The sequence below is a fragment of the Rhipicephalus microplus genome, chromosome 5, assembly GCF_043290135.1.
Source record: "Rhipicephalus microplus isolate Deutch F79 chromosome 5, USDA_Rmic, whole genome shotgun sequence".
Classification (NCBI taxonomy): Eukaryota; Metazoa; Arthropoda; class Arachnida; order Ixodida; family Ixodidae; genus Rhipicephalus; species Rhipicephalus microplus.
Window position 1 is genome coordinate 151956302 of NC_134704.1, and position 22305 is coordinate 151978606.

The window sequence follows — 22305 nt, forward strand, 5'->3', positions numbered from 1 at the left end:
TACTACTACCGCGTGAAATACCGATGCTACATTCACCGACCTCGCAAACAAGTTTGCACAATCTGCCTTGCACTTGGACATCGGGCAGACGTATGTCTAACCCGACAAACCGCCGATGCCAAGCATGTGGAGTTGAGACACCAGCGCCGGAGCACAGCTGTACAAATCAATGCTTCCACTGCAAGGGTGACCACCCAACTACGTGCCCCAAATGTCCTGCGAGAGAACAGAAACCTCCAAACAAGCATTACGTCAAGAAAGCTTTGGAGGCGAACGCGTGAGCACCACCACCTACATCACCACCCAAGGGACACCGGCCCAGGTCCAGAATGAGGCACAGCCAATCCAAGAGCAGAGGGAAGTCTCAGGACAGGGTCTTGGAATTCCTAAACAACACGCCAGGAACCGCATCCAAAACTAGCACCACCAACCTCCTGGGACTGATCCCCCGAAAGAACAGAGCTGCGAGTGCGGAGAGACCAGAATCGCCACCAGTCAAGAAGCCACCGCCTGCTGGAGAGACACCTCCGGCTAAGGTGAGTTGGGCAGCGGGGCCTCCAAGCCTGAAATCTTCTTTACCTAATTTCTCCCATCTGCCCTCATCACACAACCACCCCAACGTACCTCTCACATCTAACGCACGTAACTGCACTAAGCAAGAGCTGCAAGATGCCCTCACGAAACTGAGAGACTCCCTTACGGCTGAAGTAACCAGCATATCACTCAGGCAATTAATGATTTCCGTGCGGAACTTAGGGATATGTTGAAGGCCCATACCCAAGCACTTGGTAACAGAGCTAAAGCAGCACATACAAGAAAGCTTCGCGTCATTTAGTACAGGGCCCCAAGACTCATTGCCACTAGCTACAAACCCCAAAAGTCTGACCAAAAGACCCCACCCTTACATTCGCCCACCACTCTTAACTCAGGACACAGTCCAAAAAGAGCAAGATGGGCTCCTCTAGTCCTGCCTTCACCATGTGGCAGTGGAACTGCAAGGGGTTTTGACGAAATACGAGCTCCCTGCAGCAGTACACTGCCACTTTCGCGCACCCTCCGGATATCGTGGCTTTGCAGGAGACAGACTGCACACCTACTCTTTCGGGCTTCCATACATACACAGATCAACAAACACCATCACTTGTCACAATACTCGTAACCAAACACATGACAACTACAGACCACACACTGACGTCATCCATTCCACATGTGCTTGTTGAAATTATTCCTCAGAAACGCAGTCAGCAGAGCTTGTTTATACTAAACATCTACAGCTCCCCTAAATCTAGGAGGGACGACTTCGGGTACCTTATAGCGGAAACGTGCAAGCTAGGGGAACAAGTTGTAGTGGTTGGTGATTTTAACGCCCCACACACGTCATGGGGATACCTATCGGCCACGCGTAAAGGTACCAAATTAGAACGCCTCATCTGCAATCACAGATTTACACTGCTCACAGATCCGCAAGAGCCAACCAGAATTGGAACCAGCGCAACCACAGATACGTGTTCTGAGCTAACCTTTGTAAGGGTACTAAGCAATTATAACTGGCCAAATCTACATGAAACATTAGGTAGTGATCATTGCAACATTTCCACTACACTGCACATCTCCAACCCCCGTGCTCCAGAGCGGAAGTTCCGTCTCACTAATTGGGATACATTTAGAAAACAACGTGCTCAGACTGACAACAATGGGAGACATTTAAATGAATGGCTACAGTGCCTGCAAGCTGACCTTGATAAAGCAACTAAGAGGATAAGCACTACAACCGCAATTACAGATGTCGACAGGCACCTTCTACACCTGTGGGAAGCACGCAGAAGCCTCATAAAACGCTGGCGTAGGCAGAGACACAATCGCAAGCTTAAGCTTCGCATTGCTCAACTCACGTTGTAAGCCGAACAATACGCCACAGAGCTCACGAGGAACAATTGGCACAACTTTCGTAAGTCACTTAATGGAACACTAAGCACTGCGCGCACGTGGGCCATACTAAGAGCCCTTGTTGACCCGAAAAGTACCAGGTCCTACACGAGCAGTACCATCCAAACACTTGTTCACAAGCTGGATGGGGACGACAACAGCATCTTGCAGACGCTTCAAGAAAAGTACATCGCTGCAGGCCCTCAGCCAAAATATAAAAACTACCCATAAACAGAATCAACACCGCTGGATGCTGATATTACTGTGCACGAAGTTCGAGCTGCCTTTCTGAATATCAAGCGCAACACAGCGCCAGGGAAAGATAACATCCAATACTCTTTCATACGAAACCTCAACGACGAGGATCTAGAACAGCTCACGGATTTTTACAACACTCACTGCAAATTTGGAACGTTACCCTAGGAATGGAGACATGCCGAAATAACACTAATTCCCAAGTCCGGCAAACCCCTAGAGCTTGGAAACCTGCGACCAATCTCGTTGACGTCTTGCCTTGGTAAATGGAGCATGTCGTCCTCAAAAGACTGCAACCATATCTTGAGGCCCAGGGATTTTTTTCCGGACACACTGTTTGGGTACCGGGCCCATCTTTCTATGCAAAACGTACTTCTCCAACTAAAAGAGGGAGTAATAAACAGGCTCAGTTCTACGCAAACGAGAGCTCTGTTTGCCTTGGACATCTGCGGTGCGTTTGACAATGTCTCACATGACCTAATACTGGAGAATCTCGCGTCAACACACTGCGGCGACGAGTTTACGACTATGTGAAAGCGTTCCTAACAAACAGGACGGCAACCATAGGATTAGGCTCTCTTCGCCGTGGCATCATTAGGCTCGCGGGTAAAGGCATGCCACAAGGATCAATGTTATCCCCGACACTCTTCAATATCGCCATGGCTAAGTTACCGCCTCTACTCACCACCATTCCAAGTCTGCGACATGCTTTATACGCGGAGTCACTATATGGGTAACCAAAGGCACAGACGGACAAAGACAAGATGCCCTCCAAGAAGCAGTAAATATAGTTCAAGCATGGTTAGGGTTAGGTTTGTGGGGTTTAACGTCCCAAAACCACCATATGATTATGAGAGACGCCGTAGTGGAGGGCTCCAGAAATTTTGACCACCTGGGGTTCTTTAACGTGCACCCAAATCTGAGTACACGGGCCTACAACATTTCCGCCTTCATCGGAAATGCAGCCGCCGCTATAGTTCAAGCATACGCACGAGCAGGTGGTCTAACGTGCTCTGCAAATAAGTCGGAACTTCTACTCATTCATCGTCCCCAGCGAAAGCCCGACAACAGCCCGCAAATCACAGTCACCTTAGAGGACCATGTAATTCCCTGCGTACAGAAACTCCGCGTCCTTGGCCTTCATATACAAGCTGATCTCAAGGCAATGCACACCATGAAAATATTAGAACAGCAAGTTTCTCAAATCACGCATATGATCGGCCGCATCACCAACTGAAGGCATGGACTTCAGGAACAAGACATTCTACGTACAGTTAATGCCTGCATAGTAAGTCGCATCTCCTACCACGTGCCTTATCAAACCCTAACGCTTGCACAAGAGAGAAGACCGGACAATCTCCTCCGTAGAGTCGTCAAGGCGGTGCTTGGACTACCTACGTACGTATCCACCAACCGTCTCCTAGCCATGGGTGTACACCACAACCTGAGGGAACTAACCAAGGCACAACGTAATAGTCAGCTACGAAGACTCCGCAGCACCCAAGTGGGAGAGCGACTACACGTCAGGCTAGGGTACCCTCCGAATCGATGTAGATACAGCACACCAGGGAAACAGCTACCCACTGACTTCCGAGCAAGAATTACAGTCGCGCCACTTCCACGCAATATGCACCCTGAACGCAATGCTCAGCGCCGGCAGGCAAGGGTGAAAAACCTCATGCGCCTCATCAATCAGTCTCCTCCAAACACTCTCTTATACTGCGACGCCGCTAGACACCACTCCCGCAGTTTTATAGTTGGAGCAGTGGTGAACAATGATCACGACGTAGTAGCCTCAATCAGCGTACCTACCGAGAACATATTTGAAGGCGAAGAGTGTGCCGTCGCTCTGGCGATGTCCCACGCTGCCATTAACCTTCCTCACGCAGATGTTATTCTAATATTTACAAACTCAATGGATACCTGCCGTGCCTTCACACAGGGTATTGTCTCACAGCACACACACCGAATTTTGAACACCACATTCCACACGCCACACAAGTTCCGACTTGTCGGGACCCCTGGGCACGCCTCTCTCCCTGGTCATCACTGCGCTCATGCAGCTACCCGAGCACTCACTAACCGGAATTTGGAGGAAGAGTTGTCCAACCCAGATGAGGAGGACACAAACACGTAACTTCTAGGATATCGAGACACTCTCGATTACTATAGACGAGAATGCATTCGGTACCCTCCACCACACGCTCACACGAGAAGATGCAACTGCGGTGCGTCAACTGCAGGCGAACACGTTTCCGAACCTCTATTTCCTCCACATCCTCTATCCCACTTTTTACCCTGACAAATTCCCTGGCTGTGGAGCGGTACCGACGTTATTTCGCGTAACGCTGGAATGTCAGCATCCGCCAGCCAGGCCCTCTGCCAACTCCTCTCCTATTCCTACTCTGCAAGACTGGGAGGCCATGCTGCGTGATGAAAGCCCGAGTGGCCAGCGGGCACGGGACGCAGAAGCGGCTGTTGGAGCTCTGGACTGAGAGCCCCACCCGACATTTTTCAATGCTTGAAATAAAAAGTTTTTCTCTCTCTCTCTTGAGCACACATTTCCGGATGTTCTTGAGAGGCGCCCAGCCAGCAAAAGGTCAGGAGTGAGGCGCGAGTGGACGAGAGTGGGGCGCAGGGAGGAGAGAAAGCGAATGGCAAGAGAAAGAGCGGTGAAGCACTGCACATACCCTCTCCTACACCCTCTCGCACCACATGCTCCGGTTGCTAAGGGCAAGGATAAGTGCGCACGCCCACAGCTGTTGCAATGGGGGAGAGAGTGGGAGTGAAAAGATAACACCTGCTAGTGCGCGGCCACTGCCGGATCCCTGACATGGTCAGACTAAGAAATGCATTGGCATCTAGAACGTTTGAAGATTGCAGTGAATGTTGTCGCAGACGATTGAGACTTGGCCACTATGGCTGCACAGGCAGGACTACATTAATAGCCAAGTTATCATTAGGCTGACAGATGAAAACTCGAGGGTGAGTACGCCATCATTTGCAGAAGCGTAATCACTGTTTGTAAATCCGTTGTTGCCAACAGTTGGCAACAATAAATAACTACGCAACGCAGCATAAGTTCACTCAAAGGCACAAGAAGCACAGGGACGTCATCACCAGGCTTGTGCGAATATACGAATGCTTCAAATGTTTGAACAAATATTGGTGTCACAATCTGCTTCGAATTTAAATTGTAGAACATTTCGATTTTTTGAAATAAATGAACAAATCCACATGTAACGCCCTGTAAAGGTGCTTTAACTGCACTGAAGGGGTGGTAAGCCCACAAAACATCTATACAGGGAAAATCTGCACTGTCGCGAAGCCTCACTTCAAGGTTAAAGGGGCACTAATGAGGAACTATGACTTGGTTTAGATCCACAAACTGCCCTCTTAGAACTCTAATGCCAGATGTTTCACCATTATAAGTTCACTATTAGCAGGGAATATCTGGGTTGAAGTTTCATTTTTAAATTTTGCGCTAAGATCTCCGTGCGTTGCATAAGAAATTTCGATTTCTATTTTTTATATTTTCGTAACGTTCGCTCGATGAAATTTTTGGCAACTTTCTATGCTACATCTACGGCATGCAGAGATTACAATTATTTTTATTTTTATCTATCGGAAGCTATGTAGGACCCAGTAAACACCTTCACAATTTCTCACGTCACAGGGTTTGGTACAGGAATCTCAAGGTCGCGTTGCCGCCCACATTTTCGTTTTGCGCGCTTTCTACCTTATGAAGCGTCGTGGCGCAATACGAGTGGTGCTTTCAAGATTGTGGAATCGTACTTCACTAATATACAAAAATCACTTTGTTCTTTAGTGTCTCTCACGCCGATTTATCATTCTTTTTTTAATTTGAAAGCTTGTTATACTGCCTTATATGCTCTAAGAAATGTAAATTTTAAAACTTAACGTATTTTACGGGTTATTGCTTGCATTCTAGACAAAGTTAAATCCTGAAACTACTCAATGTTGCTTCCACTTCCTTTGAGCAAGAAAGGAAGCATTTGCACAGGCCTTGTTTCAATTGAAAAAAAATTGTGCAGATTAGTTAGGCTATGACAAATATGCCAATTTTTCTTTAGAATATGAGACATATATATATGTATTAAAGAAAGAAGTGTATACTCAAGGGCTCTTTTTTTTGTGTGTTTTTACACAGAATTAATGAGATCTAACAGACAAAAAAAGCCAAGGAAAGTATAGGGGAAGATATCAGACCGTATTGTAAGGTAAATATGAATAAAGAAAAGTGGGTGAATAGATAACTTGCCATGGGCAGGATCCGAACCTACGACCTTCGAATGACGCGTTCGATGCTCTACCACTGAGCTACCACGGCAGCTATCCCCCCCGCCACTTTATTGGGTTTATATGTGAATTTAAACGTGGGAGTGTCAGTCAGCGCCACCAGTAGCCATGGCGGCGAGTGTGGTACACTCTTTTTGAGCCTGTTTGGCGTCACGTAGCACGTGAACTTATTACGCGCAGGCAGCTGACCAATAGTCTGTCGTATACATCTTAAACAGCGATGGCGTAGTGGTCAGAGCATCCGCCTCGCATGCAAAAGGTCCGTGGTTCAAATCCCGGTGCCGCGCAGTTCCCAACAGGATAAAAAAAAAAATCCGCGGGGTGATGGAACTGCATTACGAGGCCTGGGGTGCAGCCTCACCGGTAACCACCGCCGGGAACGCACTCCCTCACCAGCAAAGGATTGGCCACCCTGGTGCAGTATCTGGCCACTACCTCCCACATGCATACGTCAAATAACTCACGGCCCTCTGTCCCCAGCAGCTGTGAAACAACTGACCACGGCGGCGGTCAGATCTGCAACGCAGCAGAGGGTGCTAAGAATCTCTGTATCCAGACAGGCCGCCGTTGGAACCTGAACTTGGCAACGTTTACCGCTAGAACCTTATCTAGTGAGGGAAGTCTAGCTGTACTATTCGAGGAGCTAGAGGGTGTTAAATGGGATATAATTGGACTCAGTGAGGTTAGGAAGACAGATGAGACCTATACGGTGTTACAGAACAGGCACGTCCTTTGCTATCGGGGCTTGGCTGACAGAAAAGAACTGGGAGTGGGGTTCCTAATTCACAGAAACATAGCTACAGGAATACTATAGCATTAATGAAAAGGCAATAAGTATCGTAATTAAACTGAATGAGAGATACAAGATGAAGGTGGTACAGGCTTACGCACCTACATCCAGCCATGATGACCCTTCAGTCGAAAGCTTCTATGAAGACGTGGAATCGGCAATGAGTAAGGCAAAAACACAGTATACTATACTGATGGGAGACTTTAATGCAAAGGTAGGGAAGAAGCAGGCTGGAGACTAGGCAGTAGGAGATTATGGCATCGGTACTAGAAATGCCGGAGGAGAGCTACTAGTACAATTCGCAGAACACAATAATTTACGAATTTTGAATACCTTCTACCGAAAACGAGGAAACCGCAAGTGGACATGGAGGTGCCCTAATGGCGAAAGTAAGAACGAAATAGACTTTATAGTGAGTGCACACCCAGGCATTGTGCAGGATGTGGAAGTGGTTGGTAAGGTACGATGCAGTGACCGTAGAATGGTACGGTCTCGAATTCGCCTAGACTTGAGAAAGGAACGACAGAAACTGATATGCAAGAAGCCAATCAATGAGCTAGCACTGAGAGGGAAAGTACAGGAATTCATAGTCTCGCTTCAGAACAGGTACTTGGCTCTTAGTGAGGAAACCAACCTTAGCATAGATACAATGAATGATAATCTGACGAGTATCATTACGGAGTGTGCAGTGGAAGTTGGAGGCAGGGTAGTTAGACAGGACACTGGCAAGCTTTCCCAGGAAACGAAGAATCTCTTTTTAAGAAGCGTCAAATCATGAAAGTCTCAAGTACAACAGACAAAATAGAACTGGCAGAGCTTTCGAAGTTGATTAATAGGCGTAAGGTATCCGATGTAAGAAGGTATAACATGGAGAGAATTGAACTCGCTCTGAAAAACGGAGGAAGCCTCAAAGCAGTGAAGAGGAAACTTGAGATAGGCAAAAATCGGATGTATGCGCTAAGGGACAAAGAAGGCAAAATAACTACCAATATGGATAGGATAGTTAAAATAGCAGAGGAGTTTCACAGAGATCTGTACAGTAGCCGGGACAACCAAAACTTTAATTCTATAAGAACTAGCAGTAATGCAGATGACACCCCACCAGTAATGATAGAAGTCAGAAAAGCTTTGGAGAGCATGCAAAGAGGCAAAGCTGCTGGTGAGAATCAGGTAACATCAGATCTGCTGAAAAATGGAGGACAGATTGTGTTAGAAAAACTAGCCACCTTGTTTACGAGGTGTCTCCTGATGGGAAGAGTACCAAAGTCTTGGAGGAACGCTAACATCATCTTAATACATAAGAAAGGAGATGACAAGGACTTGAAGAATAACAGGCCGATTAACTTGCTCTATGTAGTATACAAGCTATTTGCAAAGGTAATTGCTAACAGAGTAAAGAAAACGTTAGAATTCAATCAACCAAAGGAACAAGCAGGATTTCGAACAGGCTACTCAACAATTGACCACATTCATACTATCAATCAGGTAATAGAGAAATGCTCAGAGTATAACCAACCACTATACATAGCCTTCATAGATTACGAGAAGGCGTTTGATTCAGTAGAAATATCAGCCGTCATGCAGACACTGCGGAATCAGGGCGTAGATGAAGTATATATAAACATTCTGGAAGAAATCTACAGGGGATCAACTGCTACCATAGTGCTTCATAAAGAAAGCAACAGAATACCAATCAAGAAGGGTGTAAGGCAGGGGGACACAATTTCCCCAATGCTATTTACCGCGTGCTTACAGGAGGTTTTCAGAAGCCTAGAATGGGAACAGTTAGGGATAAGAGTAAATGGAGAATACCTTAGTAACCTGCGCTTCGCCGATGACATTGCATTGCTGAGTAACTCAGGAGACGAATTGCTCATGATTACGGAGTTAGACAAGGAGAGCAGAAAGGTGGGTCTTAAAATGAATCTGCAGAAAACGAAAGTAATGTACAACAACCTCGGAAAAGAGCAGCGGTTCGAGATAGATAATAGTGCACTTCAAGTTGTAAAAGACTACGCCTACTTAGGGCAGGTAATAACCTCGAAGCCGAACCACGAGACTGAAGTGACTAGAAGAATAAAAATGGGGTGGAGCACAATTGGCAAGCACTCTCAAATTATGACAGGTAGATTGCCGCTATCCCTCAAGAGGAAGGTATATAACAGCTGTATCTTGCCGGTACTTAGCTACGGAGCAGAAACAGAGAAAGCAAGCGACATTGCCAAGCTACACCCCACTGCCCCGCAATCACCACTTATCCTTCTTTTTTTTTTTTCTGCATCAGACCACTTATCCACACTCATTCCACGCTCTTAGCCAGTTCAAAGTGATTTCAAGCCAAAGTATTTTTTTTTTCTCCCACAACTTTGGATGCTGCCTGTTGTGCATCAAAAGCAAAGCTTGCTGTAAGATGCAACTTTGTTATAATGAGGTATGGGTGTACTTTCACTGACTGCCTTTAAAAGTAGAGCACTACATTTTTTGCAATTTCATTTACACATATCAAATCTATCACCGATCATTACGAAAAAAAAATTTGCCGAGGCGTGGCGTGTATTTTTGTGTTCACGGCGGCAGCACGCATACGAAAATGCAAATTTGTAGCTGCTGGTCACTGTTCACTACCATTCCATGCATAGTTATACCACATTTCTGGCAGGTATGTGGTGCCATTAAACATTTCACTGTTATACGAGTGAGTAAAAAAAAAAAAAAGACTGGCAATCCCGGCTGCAGCGGCTGCATTTCCGATGGAGGCGGAAATGTCGTAGGCCCGTGTGCTCAGATTTCCGGAGCCCTCCACTACGGCGTCTCTCATAATCATATGGTGGTTTTGGGACGTTAAACCCCACAAATCAATCAAAAAAAGACTGGCAGGTAACTACTGAGAACAGAGTGTCCTAAGCCAGAACCACTGTTCAGCCTAACCTAAGATGACAAACAATACTTACACCGGGTGCCCTCGAGGGTTTTCGTGTCATCGCTCGTCAGCTCTAAAGTGGTGATGGGCACGTTGAACTTGAAGCAGACTTGCTTGTGACGTCCTCCGCTCAAGTGCTCGGCCAGTTGCTTGGCACTGTTGGTGTACACATTGCACACCTTGCAGTGGACCACCTTGCGACCCGACAGACCGGGCGGCAGGTCACTCTCGCGGCCACCTACAAAAAGACACCATTCACCATGCATGACAAGCGCAACCCCAGTAGTGCCACTCTTTTTCTTCTCAGGAGGTCACAAAGGTAAGGGCAAAGCCCAAGAAACTCGTTTTTCTGTAGTAATTACACACGATTAATGAAGCAGACACACAATTAGGCCAAAGAAAGCATAGAGGACATTCTTCGTCGTTTTTTTAATTATAATGTAATGACAAATACTTTACAGTTTAAACGTAAATATTAGTCATTATTACCTAATTCATTAAATTAATTAAAAGCAAACTGTAAGTCCATCTGATAACTCTGGAAGTTAGAAGTACAGTCAAGAAAGAAACAGGCACGGAAAACGAATGGAACAGCACATAGCACGGGCATAGCATTTAACTGGTGCAACTACTTAAACCCAAGTGAACGCACATCTATTAGAGGAATTCGGACTGCATCAGAAGCAATGCGAAAGGTGGCAGAAACTACCAATCAGGAGTGCAACAGCCGAAATAGAATTTGGAGCAATTTTTGGAGCAGTGAAACGTTATTTCTGGAGCACTAATATCCAAATTTAGAGCAGGTAACAAGGAAAAACCATTCATTATTTATCACGAAAGAGTAAACTTGGAGCCATATGAAAAAGAAGGCTTACATTAAGAAAACGAATAGGAACAAACCATTCAAAATCACCAAAACCACACAGAGTGAAATGAACACTACTATTTCAATGAAAGTATTATCTTGAACTACTCCCCGAGCAAACAATTATAAAGTCCACATAAGCAATTGTCATGCCTGTCAAATCCTTTGACAAACTCTGAGGACTCAAATGTGGATATGCCAAGCTGGCGATTTTGAGATTTATAAAACCGAGAAGTAGGGGTGGCAAAAAAAAAAAAAAAGAAAAAACGCTAGTGCAAAGCTTCGTTTGATTTTTTTTTTTGGGAGGGGCTGCAGAAATGTCATACCATGCTCCAAATTATTACCAGTATCTTTTCTTAGACATCAGCGACTACATTAGTACTCACAATCAGGTGGCGTACACATGCATGAGTAACTGAAGAACCTGTGCTGTGTTTCGTGAATAGTACTAACAGCTCCTTCCAAATCTTAAGATGCTTTTCCGAAGGCACTAGTGTACTGCAGCGAAGGTGGCTTAAGCGGCATTTTGCTCGTATTAAAACAAGGCCTAGAACTTTTCAAACCGTTACACGTCACTCCACCCTCCATTTTTTTTTCCCCACGATGGGTTTAAGTTTAGGGCACCTCTCGGTTCACTTCCAAGGCAAGTTTGACTAGATAGAGTAACAATGGCCCGCGCCCATTGGCTTGGCAACAACACCGGATATCTATTGTAGGTGCCGTTGCTATGGCAACTAACGTGGTCACCGGCAATGCCTGCGTTTGCAGCATGTCAAGTCTGCACGCAGTAATAGCAGCATACATACACTTCCAGCTTTAGTTCTTAACATGCCACAGCCGCATTTGCCGACTAGGAAATTCATACTTCCCACGAAGTGTTGCTGGCTGTGACAGCACATTTTTATCTTGAAGTTGCGTCATCACGCCGAGAGAGATACCCTGCAGCCAGCCGACCGATGGTTTGCACTCCTGGATCCCTGGATTGATTGATGGCGTAAAGTACAGGTGGCCAACATGCCCTCAATTTCTCATTGAAATTAGTGCAACTGAGAAAATTTTGAAGAATGGTCGGGCATTTTGGCGTAGTGTGGTGCAATTCGGGTAAATTTCATGGTTTTGGCCCAGCTTCGCGCACAAATGGGGAACTGTATCAAATTGCCACAATTGGCGCACCTCTTACACCCCTGTACCAATGCTACTGGAAAAGTTATTCACAAATGAAATTCCAGCTTGACATTGGCTCATTCACAAATGTTCCAACATGCCATCACTTTTGTTCGAATGAGTTTAGCCCATCCATCTTTGTCGCACTGCACACTGTACTGATTCCGAATTATTGTGATATGCTGATTTATTTTATAATGAATTCAGTTTGTAAAGTTCTGTTTCCAAAAGTCACATGAAATATTTTTTATATTAAGAACTATGCACTGCTATAGGAAAATAAATGCACATTTTAATTAGGCACTTAAAACATACATCGAGTCACCAAACTGTATGAAAATCAATCAATTAAAGAAAACGTTCCCAAAGCAGTGTACTCCATTGTAGTACCTGACTACAGAGCAGCCTGATCAGCGTATGTTTGTGTTTCATTACCGAGATTGAAGTCCAAAGACAGCGAGATCTGTCCAGAAAGGACAGAAAAACAAATATGGTCGAGAAACAATGATCTAAAAATTGTGACAGTGGCTCAGTGGGTGAGCTCTTGGATAGGACACGTCTGCCTAGGATCACCACAGTAGTACAGCCATGAAAAACTTGCGAATTTTCGAATGAGAGAGCACAATGTGCACAGTTTACAGACATGGTCAAAAGTCTACAGAAACAATTGCAATTCACAGAGGAAATTAGGTCGACAGTGCTACTGCACTGTTGCCTAATTTGAACACTACTGGCAGCTAAGTATTAACAGTTAAGCCTTTCAGCTTGATTTGACATTGACTTACAGATTTAAAACAGCAGATGGTGAAGGATTGATTAATATGTGGGGCATAACGTCCAAAACCACCATGTGATAATGAGAATCATCGTACTGGAGGACTTCGGAAATTTCAACCGCCTGAAGTTATTCAACGTGCATCCAAATCTGAGCAGAAGGGTCTACAGCATTTCTGCCTTCAGTGAAAATGCAGCCGCCACAGCCTGGATTTGATCCTTCGACCTGCGGGTCAGCAGCCGAGTACCTTAGCCAATAGACCGCCGCAGCGGCACAGGTGGTGAAGGAAGGAAGAAAAACAAGAGAGAAGGCAGGGAGATTAACCAGGCGCATTAACCAGGTTTGATACTCTACACTAGGGGAATGGGAAAGGGGCATGCAAGAATGAGAGAGAGTAAAGAGAAGATAAGGAATAAATTTGCAGTAGATGGGCTGCTGCGTACAAAGCAGCGGTACCATGCAAAAGTCAAAGGCGTTCACATAGGCCCAGAGTCTTCAGAAAGTTCAAGAGGGCTTTGATTGCCTTGTGAGCCACAAACGACGACAAGCAAGTGTTGATGCGCTGCAATAGGAACATAATGACACAATTGTGGTTTATCTGCCCACCTCGGTACTGGGGTGCCTTGCTGAAGACCTTGTCGGCCGTCTGTAGAATTGTGCGCTTGCGATGCTCAAAGCTTTGAATGTGGCACGTGTACTGACCCAATGTGAAGAACTTGGAGTCACACAGCTTGCATTCATAGTCCTGCTGCATTGGAGGGGACAAATATGCATTCATGGCTGATGTGGGGGCAACAAACATCAACAAAACACTGACACAGCTACGCATATAAAGCCACACAACAGTCCACGGCTAGAATGATGGGCTCTAAGTGGTTAAAGACCCAAGAGCATGAAAACAAAAAGCAGAGTCAAAACACAATAATACCATAGAACTATTTTGTGCACTTAGTTGTAAAGTGCGAATGCCTCAAGGAAGTGTAGACCTCAAGATCATAGGGCGAATTCATCACAGCTGACATGTTTAAAACATATTCTGCAACCGATTTTGCACTATAATAGACAACTTAAAGGTGATTTATTTGAATTTTTAATTCTAGAAGCAAAGTACCACTGACATTTCCAAACTTGTCACGACAGTCATCAGTAAAGACATTATTTCTAAAACACAAGAGTCCAAAGTTGGAGCTGCGTGAGGTAATAATGATGTTCTACTGGAATTTCAAATGATATCTGGCAAATTTGAAATTAAGGTTTCTGCCTTTTTCTGAAGATGACTCCCCACCCTTTACATCATTTAAAAAAACATAAACAAGAAAAAAGAAAGGTCACCAGCGATGCACTCCAAATCAACTATTCTCGGGCCACAGAAGTGCCTCATACATAATTTGCTGACGTGACTACTACCGAGCACAGCGCTTGTTTGTTGGGGGCACCTAAAGAAGGTGAGGGACCTTTCCAGTATCATTAATTTTTAGATTTCAAACTACCATACAAGAAGGATCATTCTTCAATTTACTCGAAGCTTTAACAAACACTTCAAGCCACAACTTTCTGCTGTCCTTCACAGTGCCTCATGATGAGCCACTACAACACCCACAATCCTCCAATCAGATTTCATTCAAAAAATACGTATTTTGGGCTCTTAATCATGCAACTGATTGAAGTCGTTTCTGCACACCTTCTGGGAGCAGATATAACATCGCCTCTTATAGCATTTACCAGTCCCACATTTTTGAACGCAAAAAATATTGCTTCTAATAAGGAGCACTGTAAAATGTTTGCTTTAATTAATTGGATATGTACACAAAGGAATGAACATTTCTTGGCAAAGTCCCCGCAGATAAAATTAACTGAACGGTGTTTATTTCCTTGCACCCAACCCTCAGTTTCTTCAGTACCATGACTGTCGGCGACTTCACATTTTCCTGTAATAGTTTATATTTGTAATAAAATGAGACTTTTTTCTTATAGATTATTAACTGTATAGAAGCACAAACTGTGTAAATATTACAGGCACTTCTTTTTTCTTTTTTTTTATTGTATGACCAAAAGAGCTATTCTCGCGACATGTGTGCTTTTAACGGAACCACAGTCTATGTTGCCTAGTAATGCAAATGTTGTCGTTCTTCATGGAGGGAATCAATGGGCTGCTGTTTCACGGGGAGGGGGGGGGGGCAGTTAGCATATTATTACAGGATTTAGCAATTAACTGGTCCTTTGTGCCCGAAGTATCCATTGTGTATAACAACATTCACAGTAAAAGGAGGCTTCATATGTTATTTGAAAAGTTCCTTAATGTGAATTTTTGTCAAAGTCAAGAAAGAGGACCAAGCCACCAGCGTGCTTATGTGCCCACGCGCGAGTGTGGGCTATGTGCAAGGTCGTTTTCTCTCAGCGAAATTTCACAGGCCCTTGCCCTAAACAGAACTGACAAACCCCGACTGTAGCATCATATTACAACAAGTGCTTTGCCCGACTTCTAGTTGAATCTAACAAGTACAAACAGTACTAGCAACTCCTATCGGGAAAAAAAACTATACAAAAGACACTGGTCTGCTCAAACAGACCAGAGTCTGTAACACCAACAGTAACTAATGCAATAAATCAAGTAAAATGTTGCTATGGTACAACAACTTGCAAATGCACCAATCCAACTTCACAACAGTTAGAAGCTCCATTTACTTTAATGATGTTGAACCACAAAATGACATAATAAATGACTAGCCTTACAAAACCATTTACGCAGTGTGGAGTAGTAGCTGATACTGCATGACAGAGATGTACATAGACTTTCTTTTCCCTGGAAACCTCAACAGCCAGAACTACTGCTGAAGTAATTCCTCCATACAACTTTAGAAGGCTATGGCCCTGGCAGAGAGGATGCACACAAGACTGCACTATTGAGCATGCGCTATACGCCAATGTCATGTGCCGAATGGACCAGTGACACCTCTCCTTCCCCCCCCCCCCCCGTCTTTAAACAGTGTGGCTGAGAGCACGAGCACAGCTATTTCTTTTGATGTAAGAGTAATCAGCTGTGCTTTGGTCACCTGGGCTGTGCCTATCCTTCCTTCTTAAGTTGCACCCGTAAGTATGCTGCGGGAAAAAACCTTACAAAAACTGAATATTGATCAATCAATCAGTGACATCGAGTGCTTTCCATATTCTTTTTTTTTTTTTTCAAAGGGCCACAAAAATGACAACTTGGCTCACACTCAGTGCAAGTCACGTGAATATCACCAAATTGTAGCAGAGTGTAAGAGGTTCCACTTTGTGTCACAGTTTCATGCAACTGGCGCAGCTATAGCATCACCAGGTACAACTTCCACCCTACCAGTTTTTTTTGTATTCAAGTCATTAAAGATTCGAACACAAATGATAAAGGCAGCCCCCGAACTTTACTTTAAAGGGACACCGAAGTGAAACAATAAATTGGCTTAAATTGTACTGTAAGGACCATAGTGTCTCTAATTTCACCATCATATGCCTAATGATAGAGGGAAAAACCAACGTCAAAGTTTCGTATTGAAATTTCATGCTCTAGTCTTCCTGCGTGGCGTCACTGATTTCAAATGGTATTTTTCGTATTTTGGCAACAATGGCTCAATAAAATTCCCTGAAACTTGGTATCTTATGTCTACAGCCCCCTTGCAGTACAATGTCCAGTGGGAATAGAAAAACAAAACCAACATGCAACTTATGTTCTCTGCTGTTCAGCATTTACTTTTTAATGATTATAGCCTGGATGGTGATATCTACTAGAGCAGGGGTTCCTAATCACATTGGTGCCAGAAAACTCTGCTAAGCTACATTAAGTCCCAAGGACCACCTCACCCCCCCCCCCCCCCCCAGCGAGCTTTTTAAATTTTTTTATTTCCGATAAAAACAAAAGCGCTGAGATGTGTTTACTGACCTCAGGCGTGAATAATGAAGGTTACCTATATTGATCACACCTCGGCATTGCCGTCTAACTAATCTGAGTAGGCGAGTGCGGAACCAGGGGAAGAAATTTATCAGTGGCTCGTGGAACCCCCGCCTACGGAATCCTTGGGTTTCGCAAAATCCACTTTCAGAAACCCTACACTAGAGTTATCAATGGTGCAATCAAGAAATATCTCGCATTATTTTTACTGCCACTGAGGTGAGAACGTGATGAAGAAAGCAAACCGTGCTGTTTGCGTTTCTTTCCATGCCCTCTGCACTTCATTTTCATTGAATGGCAACCACATATGACCTAGAAGCCGTCAAAATCTATGAACACGCATTTGGTGTGTTTATTTCAACGAGGCACCACCACCTGCATTTTGTTTTTGTCCTTTCTCATCAAGCCATCTTCTCGCTGCAAGAGTGCTGTTTGTGATATTGGGAATTTGTAGTTCACTCATGCCCAGAAAATCATTTTTTTCTACGGTGTCTCTACGAGAAAAAAAAAGACTACAAGGGGAACAATAGCTTGTCCCCAAGCAGGACTTACCAATTTGTTATCCTCTTTCAACTTTGCCTTTTTGGGCTGGCTTGGACCGTCCTTTTCTTGACTTGCACTCTCCTCGGCTTCACGTTTGGAGCTCTTGCCATCATCTGAAGTGCCCCACAATAAAAAGGTTTAATATCCAATAGGCAAGCCGACGTGTCATGGCCAGTTTCAAAGTGCTGCGAAGAGTCAGTTGCACCAGGCCAATGCAATTATCGTTTCACTCATTCTAGAGGAGTGTTAACAGATGTGGATGAAGGAAGGCTTCGCAGGCTGCTCAGCTGAAACAGCGGCTGCATTTTCTTTCTACTTCCTGTCATTCACCTCATCACTGCAAACACGCTCTTTGATGCAGGACCCAGCTTATTCAAACAAGCCTTTTTTAGTGACACAAAATTATGATGCATTCGCACGTAATTTAACATGCACATCCAAATGGCACAGTGGTAAGAAAGAGATATAATGCCTGCTGAACTCACCGTAGGCGTTTGACATGCATCCAACACTTCAATTTCAGTCAGTAGCGAGGACGAAGGATTAACAAAATGAGTAAGACTGAGTCACTTGATAATAAAGCTGCAGTGTCGTTGAGGAAAGATGCCACATTAACTTTTGTTGTTTAAGATATGGTGAGGAGAACAGAAACACGTATATTCTTGTAAATACCGCAGACTTTCAGTACACAGAAACGTCTTAAATGGTATTGCCACTGAAATGTAACAGTCGTTGTTACGACTGCTCTGCGACTGCTCTCGAACTTGCATTCTGCATCACTGTTCATCTGTCAGTAAATCGAACTTCTGCCAAAGGGAACACATTTTTCAGATCCCTTCAGGTTCCGTATACTGAGAGTATACTGTGAAGATGTATAGATAATGCACAGAGTGCTTGATAGTGTTTTGCCTTCACAAGACACATCTCCATATAATCACTTTGATGGTATTCAGTTTATGTTTTACCACCGGTGGCTCCAGGAATAAATCTGTTTGACAGAAGAAAGTGCTTCAGGAAGCATTACTGAACCTCAAAGAAAAAGGAGCCACACTTTGAATAATTCATATTAGCACTGTTTCCTGGAAAGTGTCTAGGCCCTGAAATGCATCAGCGTTTGCGCATTGAATCAATAAGAAAACTGTGCGACCGTCCTTCCATCAAGCAAGAGGAATTGTGGTAACTAATTATAAAGCAATAACAATATTCATGGTAGTGCTGAGTTTTCGACCTAGAGCTCTTCCTTCTGCAGCCGAGTGTTTTACACATTGGGCTAAACAATCATGCTTCTAAAGCATGATCTGAACCACACAAACGCAAAGTACCAGCGACTCAAAACAAATGCCGGAAAATGCTTTCTGTGAAAGCTTTGTTGAAATAGTGAGGGCAGAGTAAGAGTCCTCCCTCAGGAAACACGTAAAGCGGACGTGGAACATCCTCCATGTTCCTCCTGTTGGGCTATCCTAGAAGAAACCATGCCACCCAACAACCTTTCAAGCGAGGCTGCAACGATAGGCGTTCTTACAACTGAACTCCATGCTTATACACCACTTATACAACTACCAAAAAGTGATTCTGAGTAATTTACAAGCAGCGGGAAATTTGCAAAACCATGTCAAAGACAGACTAACATAACTTTCATAATGTCATCCCGAATATGAAGCAAGTGAGCCCAACTTTCCAGCAAGCGAATGCATGTCGACGGACGATCAGGAAAAACGCGTGCTTAATGTGTAGATACCGTGGCTGCCCACGTGCTCGCATAGTGGACATCTAAACCGGAAGTATGTAGCAATGTGATAAAAGGGAAAGAAAAAGAAAATGTTAAAAGGGATGATTTTTGGTGACATAACTTATGGGTAGCATTTGCCAGAGTTCTTGTTGACATTTCTAGCACACTCCGCACAACAAAAGGAGAAATATGAGGCTCAACCGATGTGACAGATTCTAAAAAGTTTTACAGCAGTAGAATCTTAAGGCAAAAAAGTACAATAAAAAGTTTATTCTACAATAACTTAAAAAGGTGCTGTAGGAACTTTTATTGCACGCTTTAAGATATTTTTCATTGTATGTTTCCTATGTGGATCAATGCTTGAGTGTGTTCGTGTTCAGAGGTGACACAGCAAAGTGTACTTGTGTGTGTCTGCACATTTACTCCATACAAGTAATATATTGTTAACTTTCACATGCAATAAGTCGCTGCAAACTTGAGGCAGCAGTTGCAGAGAGAAAATTTCTCTTCACAAGTAGTTAGACAACAGCTTATGAATCAATCTCTTACTTACTTAATTTCATGTTTAAATAACTCATGGTGGAAATATTACTAAAATTGACAGTTTCATATGCCAATTTCTCACCTGTATAACCTGGCCAAATGTTGAAAATTCTCATGTAACCATGGCTGTTTTCGTACTGCTCGTATGCGGCGTGGCGTATGTGCAAGCTGGCATGAAACCAGTGGAGATAATGTTCGCAGCTCGAAAGCCAGGCTCCGACATAAGGCAGTCAAGTTTGGCATGGTCTTGCGTGGCTCATAAGCTTTTAGTATTGGCTGCATCAAACTTTTGCGCCACAAGGGTCTGTTGTCAGTCACTTCTGGACAAGCTCTTTCGTGGTTGGTTCATGCAAGCATTCCTCACATGTCCCATCTTTTTTTTTTTCTTTCAAGAGTATGTAGACTTCTTTCACTCGAGCTTTGCTTTATTTAGTTTCGCGGAGGAATGGACGAAAGGTGGGCAAAGGTTTTGGACAGCCAAGGGGTAATCCTGCCAGCACGTTTGCTTGTGTAATAATGCATGCGCCCTATGCCATAGTATGCAATTTCCTCCGGTAAGCAGAGCTGTTGATCTCATTAGTTATTTCACGATAACAGAGAGGACTGGAAAAGTATTGTGCACAGGGTTGTGTACAAAAAGTGTGAGTAAAGAAAACACATTTAATAAAAAAACGATGTAAACTTAGGAGAGAAAAGTAGCAATAATAGTATCTGTTGACAATTAACGTCCCGCAACCATGATAAGAATATACGAGAAGCACCGTAGTGGAGGGTCCCAGAAGTTTCGACCACCCGGGGTTCTTGAAGAGCCCATTAACATCTATGTTCACGGGCCTCAATCATTTTCGCCTCTATCGAAAATGCGGCCGCCGAGGATGGCGGAGAAAAAGCTTAAGTAATAACGAAGAGGGGAGTACAAGCAAAGTAGTAATAAATCAGTGTTACAAGTATGAAACATAAGCAAGCAATTATACAATTCCCGGTGCGTAAGAGCACAATTTCTGCAGGGAAAAAAAAAAGCGTTGCCGGTGTCAAGGTGATTATCTAGGGTTTCATATTATGCTACGAAACCAACAGTACTATAAAATACAATCGGCACGAGTGAGAAAAAATGTGTCAATGCGAAAAAGCTTTATGAAAAAAAGAAAACGCCATTATATAAATTGATACCGACATACGTTGAATGCCATTACGCAACGTCGCATTGTTGTACTCAGAAAATAAACGAGAGATGCAAAGTGTTTTAGCAGCGTTGGTTCTAGGGTCGGTCACAGCAAAGGCAGCTCCTCGTGAAATAGTCGAAGAGCCAGATAATAGTGCACCAAGAAGACTGGCATTTTGAAACTGCTATTGTTATGTATACTTCGTGGCGTACAAGGAGGAACTTAGGCGGGAATTTTTTGACAAAGGTTACAAAACTACACAATGCGCAGCACCGTAGAGATAGATAACGTTTTGTAAGCAGGTGCGCAGCCCGCAGCACGAAACCAGCAGCAAAACTCACCTTCCTTGGCCATCGTTAAAAGACAAGGGCTTAAAAATAAAACGCTCGGCAGAGCGTTTGTGCTTCAGGGCGCAAACCCGCGTAGCAGATTGCCGAAACGGTGAGGAAACACGCACAGCGGGAAAGCCAACCAGAAACGAGCGCCCAACAAAACCGCGCGAGCCAAAGGAAAGCTCCAAATGTTACAATAATTCCTGTACAAGAACAAACACGGATTTGAAGTACGAATTGTCTCTTGTCACTAGCAACGTCCACGGACGAGTAAACCCTTCACAACATTAAACCAGGTGTTCCCTGATTAAACTATTACGTCGAACAAAAGCATTTCCACATGCTTCTAACGAGAAAAGCATTAGCCGCTCGACCTCACACGGCCGCAGCACAGCCCGCACAGAACATGGACGGATGGATTGATGTGGCTGCACCCCAGACGGATGGATAAATGGATGGATGTGGCTGTACACTTTAGATCGGGCGGCAGTAAACGCTACCTAGCCGGAATACTTAGCGAACTAACCGTAAGATTTATCTCTTTTTTTTTTCCCTTTAAATAGTGAGGTTGAGGATTCTTACTTTGCAGTGAAGGGTTTAATTTTCACTCGTACCTTGACTTTAACCACCAATCAGATAACCTCTTTCTAGTTAATTCTACCCGCTTAAAGTCTATTTTGCCCTTCCTGTCCCTAATCCCCAGTGCTCTGAAAAACTCTGCGCCATCATCCTGAACTATAGGGTGAAGCCCTTTACAGAACATTATCAAGTGTTCGGCAGTTTTCTCTTCCCCTCCCCATGCACTGCATAATATGTCTACCCCTTCGTATTTGGCCCGATATGTCTTGGTTCGCTATACTCCCGTCCTGGCCTCAAACGGTAGAGAACTACCCAGAGTATTATCATAGAACCTTTCCTTGGCAATTTTCTGCTTAAAAGTTCGATAGATCTCTTGTGCAGACTTCTTAATCATGCCAATTTTCTACATATCGGTCTCAGCTTCCTTCACCTTCTTCTTAACCGATAATTCTTTTTGGTTTGGCTACTGCTGTTTT

General features: G+C 44.1%; 1 protein-coding gene across 6 annotated transcripts in view; it reads right to left on the reverse strand.

Moving 5' to 3' along the window:
- Positions 1 to 21668, reverse strand: part of LOC119173674 (uncharacterized) — a 59805-nt gene extending 38137 nt beyond the window's left edge. Inside the window, exons 1-5 of one of the 6 annotated variants that reach the window (XM_075896070.1) lie at positions 21260 to 21668; positions 17969 to 17994; positions 17493 to 17596; positions 13622 to 13763; positions 10243 to 10449 (exon numbers count right to left, since the gene is read on the reverse strand). In XM_075896070.1, the coding sequence (XP_075752185.1) occupies positions 10243 to 10449; positions 13622 to 13763; positions 17493 to 17596; positions 17969 to 17984 (469 nt within the window). In that variant the 5' untranslated portion in view covers positions 17985 to 17994; positions 21260 to 21668. Of the gene's footprint in view, positions 1 to 10242; positions 10450 to 13621; positions 13764 to 17492; positions 17597 to 17968 lie in introns of all 6 variants that reach the window. The other 5 variants (XM_075896072.1, XM_075896071.1, XM_075896068.1 and 2 more) reach the window with 5 other exon arrangements.
- Between the last annotated feature and the right edge of the window lie 637 nt (positions 21669 to 22305).